General features: G+C 42.1%; 1 protein-coding gene across 5 annotated transcripts in view; it reads left to right on the top strand.

The window, feature by feature from the left end:
* rapgef5a (Rap guanine nucleotide exchange factor (GEF) 5a) overlaps positions 1-19,492 on the top strand; it is an 85,415-nt gene that overhangs the window by 59,981 nt on the left and 5,942 nt on the right. For all 5 annotated transcript variants that reach the window (XM_027175733.2, XM_027175732.2, XM_027175731.2 and 2 more), the window contains 11 exons: positions 7,131-7,209; positions 7,379-7,523; positions 11,607-11,698; positions 13,194-13,224; positions 14,372-14,450; positions 16,376-16,525; positions 17,392-17,489; positions 17,730-17,852; positions 18,107-18,285; positions 18,552-18,642; positions 19,404-19,454. In XM_027175733.2, the coding sequence (XP_027031534.2) occupies positions 7,131-7,209; positions 7,379-7,523; positions 11,607-11,698; positions 13,194-13,224; positions 14,372-14,450; positions 16,376-16,525; positions 17,392-17,489; positions 17,730-17,852; positions 18,107-18,285; positions 18,552-18,642; positions 19,404-19,454 (1,118 nt within the window). The remainder of the gene's footprint in view (positions 1-7,130; positions 7,210-7,378; positions 7,524-11,606; positions 11,699-13,193; positions 13,225-14,371; positions 14,451-16,375; positions 16,526-17,391; positions 17,490-17,729; positions 17,853-18,106; positions 18,286-18,551; positions 18,643-19,403; positions 19,455-19,492) is intronic.

Below are 19,492 nucleotides of genomic sequence, written 5' to 3'. Positions count from 1 at the left end.
TTTACGATTTTTAAAAGTGTGCACAAAATGCTGGGATTAAATGAGAAAACACTGGAGTTTCTGACAGATGACTGATATTAAAATTAAGAAGGTTTCCTCATAATCAACACAAAGAGAAAACATCCCAGAAGCTAATGATTACCAATAACAATATTCCCCTGAAGTGTTTTATTCCTCTTATACCTTATAAACTTTTAAAGAAATCTTTGTGATGAAAAATAAGAAAACTGTTATCTTTGTGATGATTATGAGCTCTAAGGATTATTGCTTATTTGCATGTACATGTTTAGTAGTTAACCCTTTAAAATTGGCCACGCCCACCAGAGACCAGCGTAGACGGCACTCGCAGTACTACACTGTTACAGTAGCGGAGAACTGACAGGACAGATCTGCTATAAATAAACAGGAGACAATACAGAGCTGTGTGTCTGCTCTTACCCACACAGCAGGACTATGTAGGAGCTCATAATCGTGTTCGAATAGCGCGAGAGGAAAAAGGGGAGCGAGAGAAAGAAGTAGTGATGGAGCTGAAGCCAGACAGATGGGTGGAGGTCGCAAAATTATATAGGAATGTAAGTGCAAGTCAGAACCAAACGGCTGAAAAACTGTCTGTCTGGAATGCTTTGTTGTCTAAATCCCCTGACAGGGTGAGGTTCAGGGCAGCAGCTGTTCCAAATAATAATAATAATAATAATAATAATAATAATAATAATAATAATAATAATAATAATACTAAGGGGTAAAGTTGTGCTGAGGGCACTAATGAGTCATGAGTATTATCAATATTTAAGGAGAGAAAAAAATGAATTAGAAATACAAAATGTCCTGGAAAATCTTTAAAAAAAAATTTTTATAATACAAAATCAAAATAAGATTAAAGAATGAATAATAATTAAAAAAATAAATAAATAAATAATTAAAAAAAAAGGTCCCAAACCGGGTTAGGAAGTTATTAAACCAGACCACTGTTCTAACCGCCTACTTAGCATAAAATAGCATAATAAAACATAAAGAAAGTGATTTTCACATAAATGTACTGTTTTATTACATTTGAATCTTCACTTTTTACATTTGAATCTTTACTTTTGAACCATCTTCAATGGTTTACATTACAGGTCACTGACATGGCGGTGCTTATTAATGACTAGGAATAAAAGCAGATCAGGTGGAGTTTTGATCAGTTACGGGGAGGTTTTTTGTCTTTCTTCTTTTTTTTTATTGTTTATTTTTTTCACCAGCTTTCGCTTTTCCATCGAGTGCTTTAGGGTTTAGGATGAGTACGAGTGAGTGAGTATGAGTGTAGATGATCCAGTCTCACTGTAATGTATATTAGTCTCTGAAAATCTGATACAGCTCTCTGTGTGTGTGTGTGTGTGTGTGTGTGTGTGTGTGTGTGTGTGTGTGTGTGTGCACGCACTAATCCTGTTAACTCGCTGTATTCCAGGATCTGTTCACACAGCAGACTGAATCTGATTTATTTCCCAAATCTGATTTGGACCGAATGTCTGCAATGCAAATCGCAAATGGCCAAATCTGATTGGTTCGCTTGGACGGCGCAGTCACATTGATCGACTCGTACAGCAAACGATGCGGATGTAGTTAACCCGAGACAATTACGGAGATAGAGACAAAAAATACAATTATTTGCATTTAAAAAAATAATAACTAAAAGGTATTAAATGTCTTTTCACTTCATGTTGGTTTTCCTCCATGTTTTTGTCCTTGGTGTGTATTTCTAACACAGCAAATTATTATAAAACAAATAAAAATAAAAAAATCTTAAATTGAATTCGTCAAGACAAATTGAATCGCATTCGTTTAAGCATTTTAAGCCGATTTGAAAAGTCATGTTTTAATTAAATTCTATTAAAGACACTGACAATAAAACTCTTTATTCTCTACAACACAAAACCACATCTGCTGTATGTCGAGCCCTGTAGCATAATGTAAATTAGCCCTTTGGTTAAAGCTTAAAAAGGAAGCTGGTTTGCTGCAGATTATAAACCTGGTCTCAGTTTTCATGTTCGAATATAAAATCTGTAAAATATTATATTGAAAAATAAAACACTCCAAATGGTTAAAACTTCTACAGAAGAGGTGTGTGGTGGAAAGGAAAGTAGATTAGACTGGGGTGTGTGTGTGTGTGTGTGTGTGTGTGTGTGTGTGTGTGTGTGTGTGTGTGTGTGTGTGTGTGTGTGTGTGTGTGATAACTGCGTTCACGGTTGACACACCCATGGACAGACAGCTTTCTGATGCAGAGCATTCTGGGTAATTAGCAGGGTTTTTTAGCACATGATAATAACTGGAGTTTTGTATTCTCCTGTACTGTGAATTACCTGCTCACACAGGCACACAATCGCTCGATCGCACCCACACACTCGTGTCTGAATACACCCAGTGGGAGGGGCGCCGTGCTTTCCTAACCGGATCCGTGCGGAGACAGGAGTAGAGGTCGGGGGCCGTTTATTCAGGAGCTTCAAAAGCAGCACAATTCTCTTTAATATGTCAGACTGGAAGCTGTTATTGTTTGTATGAAATGTCACCGTAATCTGTAACCACACACACACAAACTCACTGAGCACAGGGAACAGTGGGAAACGTCACCGTAATCTGTAACCACACACACACAAACTCACTGAGCACAGGGAACAGTGGGAAACGTCACCGTAATCTGTAACCACACACACACACACACATACACACACACAAACTCACTGAGCACAGGGAACAGTGGGAAACGTCACCGTAATCTGTAACCACACACACACACACACATACACACACACAAACTCACTGAGCACAGGGAACAGTGGGAAACGTCACCGTAATCTGTAACCACACACACACACACACATACACACACACAAACTCACTGAGCACAGGGAACAGTGGGAAACGTCACTGTAATCTGTAACCACACACACACACACACACATACACACACACAAACTCACTGAGCACAGGGAACAGTGGGAAACGTCACCGTAATCTGTAACCACACACACACACACACATACACACACACAAACTCACTGAGCACAGGGAACAGTGGGAAACGTCACTGTAATCTGTAACCACACACACATACACACACAAACTCACTGAGCACAGGGAACAGTGGGAAACGTCACCGTAATCTGTAACCACACACACACACACACATACACACACACAAACTCACTGAGCACAGGGAACAGTGGGAAACATCACCGTAACCTGTAACCACACACACACACACACACACACACACACACACACAAACTCACTGAGCACAGGGAACAGTGGGAAACGTCACCGTAATCTGTAACCACACACACACACACACACACACATACACACACAAACTCACTGAGCACAGGGAACAGTGGGAAACGTCACCGTAACCTGTAACCACACACACACACACACATACACACACAAACTCACTGAGCACAGGGAACAGTGGGAAACGTCACTGTAATCTGTAACCACACACACATACACACACAAACTCACTGAGCACAGGGAACAGTGGGAAACGTCACTGTAATCTGTAACCACACACACATACACACACAAACTCACTGAGCACAGGGAACAGTGGGAAACGTCACCGTAACCTGTAACCACACACACACACACACACATACACACATACACACACAAACTCACTGAGCACAGGGAACAGTGGGAAACGTCACCGTAACCTATGGGCTTCTTATAAAATAGACAGGAACAGTTTTCTAGATGAATCCTGGTCCTTAAAGACAGATCATATGCATTAAAATGTATTGCAACTTTCATGTAAAATGCACATCAAAGCTGATGCAATAATAACGATAATAATAACAAGAATGAAGGACAATAATAATATTGATAATGTTTTAAATACAGAAATGTCATTAAGGTATTAAATATAAAATCTCATAAAGTTTATAAATCTCTCTCTCCCTCTTTCTCTAACTTCCACTCTTCCTTTATGTTTCTCTTTCTCACTCCCTCTCAATCAATCCCTCTCCCTCTTTCTCTCTCTCTCTCTCTCTCTCTCTCTCTCTCTCTCTCTCTCTCTCTCTCTCTCACTCTGACAATCCCTCTCCCTCTTTCTCTCTCTCTCTCTCTCTGTCCCTCTCTCTCTGTCCCTTTCTCTCTCTCTCTCTCTCTCTCTCTCTCTCTCTCTGTCCTTCCTCTCTCTCTCTCATCTCCCTCTCCTCTCTCCTCATCTCTCCCTCTCGATCTCTTATCACTTCTCTCTCTCTCTCTCTCTCTCTCTCTCTAACTTCCACTCTTCCTTTATATTTTTCTCTCTCTTACTCTGACAATCCCTTTCTCTTTCTCTCCTTGTACTCTCCCTCTCCCCTTCTCTCTCCCCCTCTCCCTCTCCCCTTCTCTCTCCCCCTCTCCCTCTCCTCTGTCCCCCTCTCTCTCTCCTCCCTCTCCATTCCCTCTCTCTCCCTCTCCCTCTCTCTCTCTCCCTCTTCTCTCTCTCTTCCTCTCTCTCTCCGCTCTCGGCTCCCTCTCTCCTCTCCTCCCGCTCTCTCTCTCTTCCCTCTCTCTCTCCTCTCCCGCTCTCTTCTCTCCATCCCGTCTCCCTCTCGTCTCTTCTCGCCTCTCTCCCTCTCTCTCGTCTCCCACTCTCCTCTCCGCCCTCATCTCTCCTCTCTCTCTCTCTTCCTCTCCTCGTCATCCTCTCTCTCCTCGCTCTCTCTCACTCCTCGTCTCCATCTCTCTCCACTCTGTCCTCTCTCATCACTGTCGCGTCCTCTCTCCCTCCCTCTCTCTCTCTCTCTCTCTCTCTCCCTCTCTCTCTCTCCCTCTCTCTCTCCCACTCTCTCTCTCCCTCTCTCTCTCTCTCCCTCCCTCTCTCTGGGTCAGAGCTGAGACAGGTCTCGGCTGGCTGTCTCACGGGGCCGTGCTGTGTCAGCACAGGGAAGATGTATGATAAAGATGAAAATGGAAATTCATCACTAGGGAATGGAGGAGGTGTGTGTTAATGCCTGTTTGTAGGAGAAAGAGAAAAAGCAGGAGATCAATCTTTCATCGCTTCTGCTGTTTTGTTTATGCCACGAACAGAAGAAAGAGAGTTTTATTGGAATAAAAGTGCCTTATCGTCATATTCAGAAAGCCCACTGGATTACATCATCGGTGTCCTAGAAACAGGTTTGCTCTCAGTAATGTACAGGATGGCGTTGGGTGTTTCTGAACAACAGCAGAATCAGAAATGTGTCCTTTCATTTGTCGACAGCTCACGAGCAGCTCACGGATCAGTCTGAGACGTCCTAGTGTGCTGACTAGACAAGAACTATGACTGTTACTGATTTAGACCATAATTCTTAACTAATAGATTTGTAATGGTTAAATATAATTGGTATAATTATTATGTCCATGGTGATATATAGAGGCTGTCAATCTTTACACTTAGTGGCCTAAGTTCAGCTGATTCTGAACAGTAACTGATTCAATTTCAGCTGAATTAATCTTAGTTTACATTTAAAATAGACAGAAATGACATTCTCTTGTACACTGTTACTGAGGTTTAAACCCTGATGCTCTTGGTTTATAAAAGTTAGTGAGAATATGATGGATGGATGGATGGATGGATGGATGGATGGATGGATGGATGGATGAATAATTAAACGCACATTTGGATGTATTCGTTATTAGATGGATGAGTGACTGGATAGATGACGGATAGAAGAATGAATTGATGATTAGATTATTAGACAATTATGCATGATTGGATGTGTTAATTATTGGATGGATGGATAATTAAATGGACAGCTGGATGCATTCATTATTAGATGGATGAGTGATTGGATAGATGATGGTTGGACAATTATGCATGATTGGATGTATTCATTATTGGATGGATGGATGGATGGATGGATGGAGGAATAATTAAATGCACATTTGGATCAATTCATTATTAGATGGATGAGTGACTGGATAGATGACGGATAGAAGAATGAATTGATGATTAGATTATTAGATGGGATTTGTGGATGTCGGCTGTATGGATAGACAATTATGCATGATTGGATGTGTTAATTATTGGATGGGTGGATGGATGGATGGACATATGGACACAAGCATGATTGGACAGACTCATTATTGGACGATTAGTGATGGTTAGATAAAGGTAAAGTGGATGGAGATAAAGATAAAGTGGAACAGATTATGAAATTATTGAATAGACAGATAATTAGATGGATGGACCGATGGAGGACGGATTTGACAAATTTGTCCAAAAAAATCCATTTTTGACAAGTTTGTATAAAAAACAGTAGTGTGTGTGTGTGTGTGTGTGCTGTACTGTCTGACTGAATAACACTGAAACTAAAGGTTTGATGCTGATAATGATGGAATGTCCGTGTTCGAGCCTTTAGAAAAGAGGTTCAGCTCAAAAACGACAGAAAAATAAGCAGAACGAAGGATTAGAAGGAACAAGTTTATGGTTTGTTCCTCCCTTCAGGCTCACACACACAAACACATCGATGTCGAGTTAGTGCAGATTTTCAGATTAATGGAGCCTGGAAACTGTTGAGTTCAGTGTGTGTGGTGCTGTCCTGGGAGTTACAGCGCTGTATTATCCTCATTATGTGTATTGTGCTAGTGAGCTGAAGAATCTCTGGCATTATTTTTAAACCTCACACTATTTTTCATTTAGCATTTACTAAGCTGGTGAAAGGGGGGCGCGGTGGATAAGTGGTTAGCAGGTTCGCCTCACACCTCCAGGGTTGGGGGTTCGATTCCCACCTCCGCCTTGTGTGTGTGGAGTTTGCATGTTCTCCCCGTGCCTCGGGGGTTTCCTCCCCCGGTCCAAAGACATGCATGATAGGTTGATTGGCATCTCTGGAAAATTGTCCGTAGTGTGTGTGTGTGTGTGTGTGTGTGTGTGTGTGAGTGAATGAGAGTGTGTGTGTGCCCTGCGATGGGTTGGCACTCCGTCCAGGGTGTATCCTGCCTTGATGCCCGATGACGCCTGAGATAGGTACAGGCTCCCCGTGACCCGAGAAGTTCGTATAAGCGGTAGAAAATGAATGAATGAATGAATGAATGAATAAGCCGGTGAACGAATGCCCGAGTGTTGATTTTCGACCTTGTAGCTTTTAGCTGTGTGACTTTACTGAATGTTTCACCTTGTTGTGTTCCAGAGATGCTGCTGGATGACTTTTTGCTCACTTATCTCGTCTTCATGTCCACCAACGATCTCTGCCAGGCGCTGCTCGGACAATATCCTTCCTTACGCTGCATGCATACAGAAACCTGATTCAGACACATGCTTTGGGATGCTACATATATTTCACTTTCCTCCAAATGACGAGAGAATCGTTTGTTTCTCAGTATATTCTTGTTTTCCACACTGCCGTTAGTTTCTGTCCTTAATACACTATGTGCTCACTTACTGCACTAAGCGCTGCCGTGGAAAGGAAGAAGGAAAGGAGGCCCTCTTCAGGAAGAGGAAAGTCCTGCATCTGGTCTCCCAGTGGAGCTCTCTGTATAAAGACTTCCTGAGGGAGGAGGAGCACGTCAAACTCTTCATGAAGGTAATTACAAAACTGTCAGATGATGACTCACGTAAAAATAAATAAATAAATAAATAAATAAATAAATAAGTAAGTAAGTAAGTAAATAAATAAATAAATAAATAAGTAAAAGCATTACAATTATCAGGGTCAGATGTTTAAGGTTTAGATTTTAAATTATTAAGCACAAATTTGGGCTAGAGATCACAGTGATCTAATCCCCCAGGATCAGGATCAGGATCGGACTGATACCGGTGCAAAATAATGGATCAGAAATCAAGCGAAAGAGCTTGACTTTGGGTTTATTTCGCTTGTTTGTTTGGAATAAAGAAATTTCACCTTCTTTTCCTTTTTAAGATTAATTTCGATTATATATATTTGGATTTTATTCTCTTATTCATTGTAAGTTACTGCTATGTGAAAGCTGAACTTTTTAGGCATTCAGAATCAGTTATATCATAAGGCCTTTTTACACCTGGTCACTTCGTGTGTTCTCTCTGATCCGATAGCTATCTGATTTGTTAAAACTGTTCCATTTACATCAGGCCACATAAATGCGTCTCGGCGAATCGGATATCGATCCGATCTTTCTACTCCCGCCCAAAACGTAAATATATTTGACCTCATTTCCGGGGTAATTGAAATGGAACACGCTTTGGTGTGTGCGGTTTTCAGAATGCGATGAAAAAGAAGACGTAAAAACTTGTTACGACGGTTATGCTACAAAAAACAGCATTTACTGTTTGCTGCATTTTCGCTGGTGGCAGCAGCAGCGCATTTTAAGACCCAACGAGACGCCTTGGTGAAAGATCACTCGCGAGTGACGTACTTCCGTTTGGGAGGAGTATAGCGCTAACGTATGTGGCTTGAACAACCACATGCATTTACACCTGTCCAGTTTCATCTGAAATGCGTCCCAGACCTCCTCCTGAAGTGGTTTGAACGATCGGATTTATATCCGTCTCGAAAACGTTTCGGAGGGCATTTACACCTGGTCTTTTTACCATCGGATAGCTATCTGATCACAGAAAACGCATGAAGTGACCAGGTGTAAAAAGCCCAACAGAGTCGAAGGAATTTGCCTTGGTGCACTGGTGCATAGAATAAACAAAGCAAAAAATATCGAAGAATTTTAAGCAAGAAGAAATATCAACTCTGTAACAGTGCAGAAAACATTAACCGTGCATTAATTAGTGGATCAGTGCGAGGCTCACAGGTAAGGTGAGGTGAGATAAGGTGAAGGTGCAGTATGGCCTTCTGAGGCGTGTGTGTTAACGTGATGCATATGAATTCTTCCACACAACATGAACCCCGGAGTAAAATTTAAACTCCGCTCAACTCAGATCAAATTTGTCAATTAAAAAAAACTCACACATTCTATACCACGTTATCACGTTACGATTGTGCTGAGTATAAACACACAGCATATTATTATAAAGGTTCGGTACAATTTAAAAAAAAAAGACTGACTTCCAAATATACTAACTTGCCAAATTTCTATTCCAACCGTAGAATAGAAATCAACTCAAGGGACATTTTCGATCAGTATAAAGAAACTAATTGTTTTATCGCTGTTGTCTTTCAATGTGAGACGTGTGTTTTTCTCTCTGTTGATAACCATACACTGGATTTTTAGAGTATGAAGATAAACAACTTAACATTTTAGCTGATTTTTTAGGGAAGAAGCACTCGGAGCATCGGATATTGGGTTTGATATCAACATCTAAATTAAAAATACAATCATTTGTGTAGGAAAAAAATGTATTCAAATATAGATTGCCCCTTGTAGGCTAAGTACAAACAGAAATACTTATGAAAAACTTCAAACTCTTAAAGTCCTAAGTGTCTACTTTCATATGAGCTTCATATTAAACCACCGCTGTGGAGTGAGACATGACAAAGACTTTCAATACTGAACATGAACACAATAGAAATTAGAACATTTTTGGCTTCTGGTAACGGGTTTACTAAATGAGATGAAAATCCTAACAAGCTGATTTCTAACAAAAATCTGGAGTCTGATATTTCAGGTATGAGCTGTAGTGTCTTTCCTTAAGTCTGGTTAGCGTCTATTGGGGTTACTGTAAGTGGTGGTTCATGAGGTTATGGCTCTGGGTTCACATTGGGGTTCAAACCCCAGCACTCCCATCAGCTGTGATAGCTATGCAATGTCTTAAAGGTAAAACAAAATGGCGAAGCAGCACAGCCTTCTTTACAGTAAAGTCATTGGCATCTGACTTGTATGGCAAACACTCCACATATCAGACTGTAATCTATAAGAATAATAAATGGAGACATGAACGCCTGCTGCTTTCTAGCCCAACTCCAGATGACCGACGAATAGCCCGGATATGTAACCTGCTACTGCTTCATAATAAAAGCTTACGCACTCTGTGAATGTTCTTCTCATACCTGCAACAATGAGCTGAAACCCTAATATCACACCCGCCGCTCCTGAAAACGACCCCACCCCACTCCTCCACCTGCCTCTCTGTTTCCTCCCCCTCAACTATGTTTTGTATCACGACACTTTCACAAGATTACTTTAGCTCTTCGGGGAATGCCTTCGCCACATGCTGGGACTTGATGTTTTTAATCGTTTTCCTCCTGCTTTCCCTCCAGATGCCTCGTATTTTCCTCCCAATCCATCTCCTACTCATCGCTCGTGTTATAACACGCATCCCGCCAGAGGATACAAACAAACACGGCCATTAGGAGACTATTTAGCGTGTCGTACAGGGCGAGAGACATTAGATCCGTGTAAGACGGGAAGGGGACGATGATGAGAACAACGGCGGGTGATTAGAACCGGTCCGGCTCACTGCATCGATGAGAGAAACAGGGGGGTGATGTGCCGGAGCAGATGGATCAGTGGTATTTTTAGTGTGATGTGCTGAGATCTACATCAATCACTCAACACTGCCTCTCATTCTAGCGTGTAACAGAGATGGGGTTCTCATTTGGTGCTAATTATTTATTTTTTTCCGGCTTTCTTTTTTTTTTGTGGATTCTCTGTGCGTACTTTCAGTCGTGCTCTTTGTCTGATGCGCACACATCTCAAAGCGCCTGCCTTTTCCACTCACTTGTTCCCATGGCAACTGTGGGCTGTCGCCATGGAGGGCTGTTCTCCAGTCTCTCATGAAGGTTTATGGAGGTCACGCCGCTGAGTGTAGAGTTTCAGCATCCGAACTGTTAAGAGTGCACATTAGGGGCGAGATGTGAGACATGAAGGGGAGATGTGAGACATAAAGGGGAGATGGGAGACATGACGGAGTGGGTTGAGACATGAAGGAGTGGTGTGAGTCATGGAGGAGTGTTGTGAGTTATGGAGGGAGAGGATTGAGACATGAAGGAGTGGTGTGAGACATGGAGGAGTGGTGTGAGACATGAAAGAGTGGGGTGAGAGATGAAAGAGTGGGGTGAGACATGGAGGAGTGGTGTGAGATATGGATGAGTGGTGTGAGACATGAAGGAGTGGGTTGAGACATGAAGGAGTGGTGTGAGACATAACATTGACATGTGAGATATGGAGGAGAGATGTGAGACATAGAGCAGTGGTGTGAGACATAGAAAGAAGGGACATGTGAAACATGGAGGAGAGATGTGAGACATTGAGGAGGGATGTGAGACATAGAAGAGAGATGTGAGACATGGACGAAAGATGTGAGACATGTAGGAGAGGTGTGAAACATGGAAGATGTGAGACATACTGTAGATGGAAAGTGTGAGACATAAAAGAGGAGAAAAGTAAAACATGGAGGGTAGGTGTGGGACATGGAGGGTAGGTGTGGGACATGGAGGGTAGGTGCGAGACATGGAGGAGAGAACGTCTGTTTTCTACATTTATAGTAATAGAAATGCCTCTACACCTTTCTCATGACTATGCAGCGATGTCAAGTTATTACACGTGAGAGTTAAAATCTAAAATCTATCCGTAGCTTAGAAATGAAACTATTACTGCGGTTGAGTTCTTGCTGCATTTCTGCTACGTCAAATACAGATAACATAAAAGTTGTGACCTTGTGGATGTGTAAAATCCTTTGGATATAAAACCTGAAACTGCGTATAGATATTCGCCTCACGCTTTGTGAATCCTCTCTACAGACTCTGTACCGCTACGTGCTCGAAGACGTCTACGAGTTCCCCACACTGGAGAAGGACCTGAAGGAGTTCCAGAAACTTCTGCGCCGCAGACAGTGAGTCAAACCGCACACCATGTGACACTGAGCCTGAATTATAGCCTCCTACTTTTTATACGTTTGTAGTTAGACGTATTGTTGTGCTCTCTAGTGGTGTAGAGGTTAAAGATTTGCCCTCGCTCCGGCAGCCTGGGTGCGATTCATGAGCAGGGAACCTGGGGGCTGCAAAATCCTGCATAGTGTCAGTTAGAGTTCCAAAAGGGGGTATAAATATGGGTGGGTTGCTTCAGAAAGGGCATCTGGTGTTATATACAGTATGTGGCTCAGATGATCCGGTATGAGCTATAATCAGAGCGTCTGAAACAGGAAGAGGAAAGTTAGACTTAATGTAATGGAGTGTCTGTGAATAGAGTCTCATATTCACTATTCAAGAGTCACTATTTGGTCTTTCATAGTTCATTCATTCATTCATTCATTTTCTACCGCTTATCCGAACTTCTTGGGTCACAGGGAGCCTGTGCCTATCTCAGGCGTCATCGGGCATCGAGGCAGGATACACCCTGGACGGAGTGCCAACCCATCACAGGGCACACACACACACTCTCATTCACTCACACACTACGGACAATTTTCCAGAGATGCCAATCAACCTACCATGCATGTCTTTGGACCGGGGGAGGAAACCGGAGTACCCGGAGGAAACCCCCGAGGCACAGGGAGAACATGCAAACTCCACACACACAAGGCGGAGGCGGGAATCGAACCCCCAACCCTGGAAGTGTGAGGCGAACGTGCTAACCACTAAGCCACCGTGCCCCACCCTCTTTCAGACGTCTCCTTAACATCTCTTAGAAATCTTCACCACTGCAGTGTTCGTACATTTCCCTCGATAATTACGATTCAAATCTAGTTTGCCGTTTATCTGCATTTACCATATCAAGCGTCTCAAAAACGTTTCGTGGTTTTATAATTAAATCCAACAAAATGATGCTTAACACTTCTGCATTTCAGTGGCTTCGTGTTAAAGCTATATTGTTTGCAATTGTTAGAAGAAACGTGATTGGATAAACGTTAGCAAATAAAGCTGGTTATTAGTGTGTTATTAGTTCACTAAACACAAAGTAAGCCTTGTCGTCAAGCGGCAAAGCAGATGGAGCGTTCCACTGACAGTGTAATGATAGTACTAGTACAGCCACGGCTTTCAGCACAGACACTAAAGCTGTGTTATGCGAATCCACTAAGCAGCCGGGCCAAGAATCCTTTATCTCTTGCGCTTCCTGAGCTCGGGGTTTCTGTTATACGTGGTTCACAGAAGGAGATAGACAGAGAAGTCTGATGGAACCGAAAGACTGATGGATTGCCGTGTTCGGGTTGGTGTCTCTCTGCTGCAGTGCGATGACTCAGTGTTTCACACCGCCAGCTGTAAAAAGCTCGGTCTGCCTCTGTGTCTGTCTCTGATGGCTGTGTCGGAAGTGTGTGTGTGTGTGTGTGTGTGGTTGCTATTCTCTTTCATGTATTTATTTCTCCTTCCTCTTCCCCTGTTTCCTCACAGCACTGTGGATGATTATTCACCTCACCAAAAGGTAAGAAGCCGAAAAAGAAGAAAGCATCTTATTAAAAAAAACGTCTGATCCCAGACTAGTAGAACGGTTCTGTGGCTCTAAATTGGAACTATAGTGGAATTACAGTATTGTTCAGGAGACACTATAGAAATTATCTTTTTTTCTGGTATGAAGTACGTTGGCCAGGGATTCTCTGGATAGTTCGAGGATTCATCGTGTCTCCACAGTGGTGGTTTGAGTGGTTCAGTTCAAGACTTATATTTAAATGTGGAAAAACTCCCTTAGATGGAAGAGGAAGAAAGCTTGAGAGGAACCAGACTCAAAAGTGAACCTCATCCTCATTTGGATGACACTGGAAGGTGTGATTATTAATATACAGTCCGACAACTGTGTATTGCTTATACAATACATAATTGTCTTTGGGTTGTTGACCAAAATATCAGGGTTTAAACCCCAGCACTGCCAAGCCTGGGCCCTTGAGTGAGGCCCTGCTCCAGGGGTGCTGTGTTAGGGCTGACCATGTGCCCTGGCCCCAATTTCCAAAGCTCAAATATGTGAAGAAAGGAATTTCACTGTGCTGTAAAGAGAAGATGCAAACTCCATGTGGTCTCTGAGGACAACAACCTCCTCATCAATACACAACTGTCAGACTGTATCTGACTGTAGAAAGGACATTATTCATAATAACACTCTCCGGTGTTTATAACAGTTTATAATCACACCCTATAGTGTCACCCAGATGAGGATGAGGTTCACTTTTGAGTGGTTCCTCTCAAGGTTCCTTCCTCTTCCATCTAATGAGGTTTTTCCTCACCACAGTCGCCTCAGTCACCTCAGGCTTGCTCATTAGGGATAAACACAAACACATTTAAATAGAAGTCTAATATTAATCTTGAACTTTTTGTACAACATTTCTTACATTCTGTAAAGCTGCTTCGAGACAATGTCCGTTATTAAAAGTGCTATACGAATAAAATCGAATTAAATTGAATTTTGCTTATAAGCATAAATAAAATCTCAATCATTTAAGGTCTATTCCCCAAAAGAACAATCAAGATAAACACTTAACTGTTCTATACTTAACAATTTATACAACAGAAGTTTGTGGTCATTATTCTTCGCTGGTCCCGTGGACATGTTTTTACTCTGCTGCTCGGTGTCCTTACAGAACAAAGCCCTTTTCCAGCAGCTGAGTCTGAGAGAGAACGGCGTTCAGCTTCGTGGGGCACACAGCGACCACCGAGAAGGTGAGGCGTTTATTCACGACAGAAAATTAAACCGTTCAGCTGTTTATCAGGCCGTATTCAGGAAGAGGAACGTCGTGTAGGACGCACAAACTAACACAAAGGAGAATGCTAACGTCGCTAAAGGTTAATGTATTTCATCAAGTTCTTTTTTTTTAACCAACGTTTATAGAATATTTTACATACTTAAGTAGAAACGTCCCCAAATTGCACAGTGGGATCTGTGATTTAAATAAATTCATTTTGCCCTCCAGTGTAATTTACTAGTCTGAATAAACAGACACTCTGTGTGTCGCGAAGAGACACGGTGAGACAAAGGCGAGTGAGGATCAAATGCAGTTTAAAGTTTTACTAAATCAAAACAAGAAATAAACAACAAATAGGCAGGCAAAAACCGGGAACAGGAACATAACTAGACAACATACTACACCGACAACGACTAACACCAGGGAAGTGAACAAACAGAGTAGATATAGTGAACAAGAACCAATAACAAAGCAGAGACAATCAGAGACAAAGACAACACACCTGGAGGAAAGATTGAGTACAATTAGTGTCCATGGTAACCAAGAAGTGGGCGGAGCAAACAAATAACAGGGCAAGGCAACAGACAGAAACAAAGGAAAACACAGACAGACTCATTACACTGTGTTTATATATATATATATTATATTTCCTCCTGTTTTTATTGTGTCCACGTTCGGTATCGAATGTCTTCGCCATGTCCACAGTGGTGCTTAATATGAAGCTCATATGAAAGTAGAATTTGTAGTTTTTTTTTAATAAGATTATCTGTTTGTACTTAGCCTAGTAGGGGCAATATATATTTAATATATAGATTTTTTTCCCCCAACACAAATGCTTGTATTGTCAAAGTAAACGTCGATATCAAACCCGTCGTTGCCCTCTGAGCCGCCCCGAGTGCTCGTCCTCTAAAAATGAGCCAAAATCTCAAGGTTTTTATCCTCAACCAGTAAAATTCAGTGTAAGGTTATGAAAGCCAACAGAGTCCTGACTCACTTTAGATCAGACCCACAGCCAGAAAATCAGTCATTCGTTTATACGGATTGGAAACGTCTCATAAAACCATTTCCATTAAGGATTATAGGAAGGAAGATTTTATACTTGACATTTGCAGCACACATCAGACGCAAACCGAGGGGCTGTATACTGTATAACGGCTTAATGCTATTAAGTTGTAACTATTCTATTAGAACTATTATACGTAATGTAGCACGATTTCTTTTCTGCTTTATTCTTTTGCGAGAGAAATAATGTTTTTATTTATTTATTTTTTTAAGACCTATAGTTATCTGGCATAAGTCTATAAAACGCATTTCGTCATCTCTTTGGCATCTTGTTCGTAACAGTAACAGCGCCGACTAAAGACGACGGTACGTGGACGTTCTTCTCCTCTGGATCACGTGGCAGTGGATCGGTTTTGCTCTTTAACGCGATTTGAAGACGTCTGCATTCACACAGCTCCGATTGTTCGTCCGTTTTTGATCTTTGTCACATTTAGGTGAAAAGCCTCGTAGTGTGAATGCAGCCTTTGTTTCACTCGGATAATTTCACTGTTATTGCCGTGTGTGCAACCTTTGTTGTCTCACTCAGGGGATATTTATGTATTTAAGGAGTACTGAATGAAATAATTATTCATACACGCTGGAGGCGAAGTTGGATGTTTTATGTATGAGCAGCTAATTAAGGTGTGTGTGTGTGTGTGTGTGGGTGTGTGTGTGTGTGTGTGTGTGTGTGTGTGTGTGTGTGTGTGTGTGTGTGTGGTTAAAGCATGTATGGTGCTAAAACATTATAATTACCTGTTTAACTTTGTTTTGTGCTGCTGCTGATGCAACCAGGACTATTATCTGTAACACAAATCTCTCTCTCTCTCTCTCTCTCTCTCTCTCTCTCTCTCTCTCTCTCAGTAATGTGTCATGTGTACGTGAGCTTAGACTCCTATTTGAGTGTGAGAGTGAGAACGACAGTAGTGGCTCAGGAGCTCCTGCATGTCGTGGCCCAGAGGATGGAGAAACCTGTAGAGGACATGGTGCTGGTGGCCCAGACCTACAGCGGAGGTTTGCAGTCACACACACACACACACACACACACACACACACACACACACACACACACACACACACACACACACACACACACACACACACACACACACTATTTTAAGGTTGTCTCTGTGGCTGAATCTCGAATGCCACTCAGAATAGAACAGGAAGTCATCTGAGATTTAGATTGTGCCTGATGTCAGGCATGTTGTTGTTTTTTTCCGGGTGAATGTGAAAATCCAGACCATAGCACGAGTCAACATGCAGGCAGACAAGTGAAACAAAGCACATTCATAGCCCAGAATAACCTGCGAGCGCAAAAACAGGAAACAATATGACGTACAAATCACAGAACACGGGGGGAAAAACATCAAACTAATAAACAGGCGAAGAGTTTGAACCGAACGAAGGAATAACCAAAAAAGGGTGTAAATACACAATCTACAAATTAACACATCCAAGAGGAACTAGGATCAGATGACGACAATCAGAAAATGAATCCTGAGGGATTAAAAAAAGTGAAATATTGTTAAAATGATGTTTTGGTTTTTTTTTAGCTTAAAGAGGCAACATTTTGGCTTCTGCTACCGTTCACTGTATCAGTAAAATCCAAGCCTAGTAAATATTTCACTTACTCATTTTCTACCGCTTATCCGAATGACCTCGGGTCACGGGCATACTGTGCCTATCTCAGGCGTCATCGGGCATCAAGGCAGGATACACCCTGGACGGAGTGCCAACCCATCACAGGGCACACACACACACTCTCATTCACTCACACACCATTTAAATAGCAATAATTTATCAGTGAAATGTGACACTTGTGTTTTACTGAATGTTCTGGCTTTCACTATGATGTTTCTGTCCCCATGTTTATTTAGAGAAACGCGTCCTTCAGCCTCATGACTGTATTTACTCAGAGTCTCTGGCTCTTCCTGGGAGACTGATGGCCTGCTGGAGAGACCTGAATGAGATTCTGGTAGGTTTAATATGTTTAGAACCACAGTAACGTATATTCATATCTGTATCGTAGACAGTAAGATTTCGCCTAATAAATAAACGTTATTTCATTTACAGTGTGACATTCAGCTGCTCTCCGGGTGTCTTAGCTGAAAATATATGATACTGTGCTTTGTCTCTACATGTAGAAGCGTTTAGCATCTGAAACGTGTCTCGCAGCATTATTACAAAAACGTCTCCTTGCTCTGTCCAATCACAGCCTCCTCTAACGGACTGCGTGGAATTGACACAGCGGTCGTCGCGTCTCCTCGGCATCAACACGTGGGACGTGTCTGTGGCTCTTACCAACCTCGACTGGAGCCTCTTCAACTCTGTACACGAGGTAAGCGGACATAACACGGGATAAATAACACGTTGATCAGCAAAAAGAGCCGGATATACAGACAAGTGAGCGATTAAAGGGGTGGCTTTGTTATATTTGTGCTGGCATGGTGTGTGTACGTGTCCCATTAGACAGACGAGTCAGTACAACACGTTAGTGCTGTACCTTTGACTGATCACAAATGATGAAATGATTCTATCCTGGTGTAGAATCTGTTTGATTTCAAACAGAATTTCTCTTTTTGTCCTCCACAGCAAGAGTTGGTGTACTACACGTTCAGTCGTCAGGCAAGCAGTGGCCACACGGTGGCGCTGGAGCAGCTCCTGCAGCGCTGTAACGAGGTTCAGCAGTGGGTCATGTCCGAGGTCCTGCTGTGTCCTTCGCTCGGAAAACGAGTCCAGCTGCTCAAGAAGTTCATCAAAATCGCTGCGCAGTAAGAGCTTTGTGTTATTCACTGAATAATAATAATGCAGCTGAATCATTTACAGCCTTTATCACAGACCTGCTTCTAAATGTGTAACATCGGCATTTACAAGCAAAATAAAGTCGTAATATTGCAAGTATCATTATTGTTTCTAGTCCATCATAAAGACAAACGTGATCGCAAAGTTATTATGCAGCATGGAAAGCTTAAGGATACTGTACAGTACACTCCTTAATTAAAACGTGTGTGTGTGTGTGTGTGTTTCCTTTCCACAGCTGTAAAGCACAGAGGAATTTGAATTCCTCCTTTGCCATCATTATGGGTCTAAACACAGCAGCAGTCAGTCGACTCAATCAGACCTGGGAGGTAAAAGAACACACACACACACACACACACACACACACACACACACACACACACACACACACACACACACACACACACATGCACACACACACACGCACGCACACACACACACTCACACGAACACGAACACACCCGAACACACACACACACACACACACACACACACACACACACACATACATAAATACATACATACATACATACCTACATACCTACATACCTACATACACACACACACATACATACATACATACATACAAACACACACACACACACACACACACACACACACACACACACACACACACACACACACACACACCTACATACACAAACATACATACATACACATACACACACATACCTACATACAAACACACACACACATACACACACACACACACACACACACACACACACACACACACACACACACACACACACACACACACACACACACATACTGTACCTACATACACACACACACACACACACACATACCTACATACAAACACACACACACCTACATGCACACACATACATACATACATACATACACACACACACACACACACACACACACACACACACACACACACACACACACACACAAACTGTACATACACACACACACACACACACACACACACACACACACACACACACACACACACACACACACACACACACATTACATTTCAACCTAGCTCAGTTATACTGCAGTCTGTTTTACAGCTTTGTCTCATTTCACACTCCTGCAGAAAGTTCCTGGCAAATTCAAGAAGCTTTTCTCTGAGCTTGAGTTATTAACTGTAAGTAATCAAACTCACCATACTGACAACATTAACAC

This window comes from Tachysurus fulvidraco, chromosome 24 (genome assembly GCF_022655615.1).
Source record: "Tachysurus fulvidraco isolate hzauxx_2018 chromosome 24, HZAU_PFXX_2.0, whole genome shotgun sequence".
In the NCBI taxonomy this organism is placed as follows: domain Eukaryota; kingdom Metazoa; phylum Chordata; class Actinopteri; order Siluriformes; family Bagridae; genus Tachysurus; species Tachysurus fulvidraco.
This window is presented reverse-complemented; position numbering and strand designations above follow the sequence as displayed.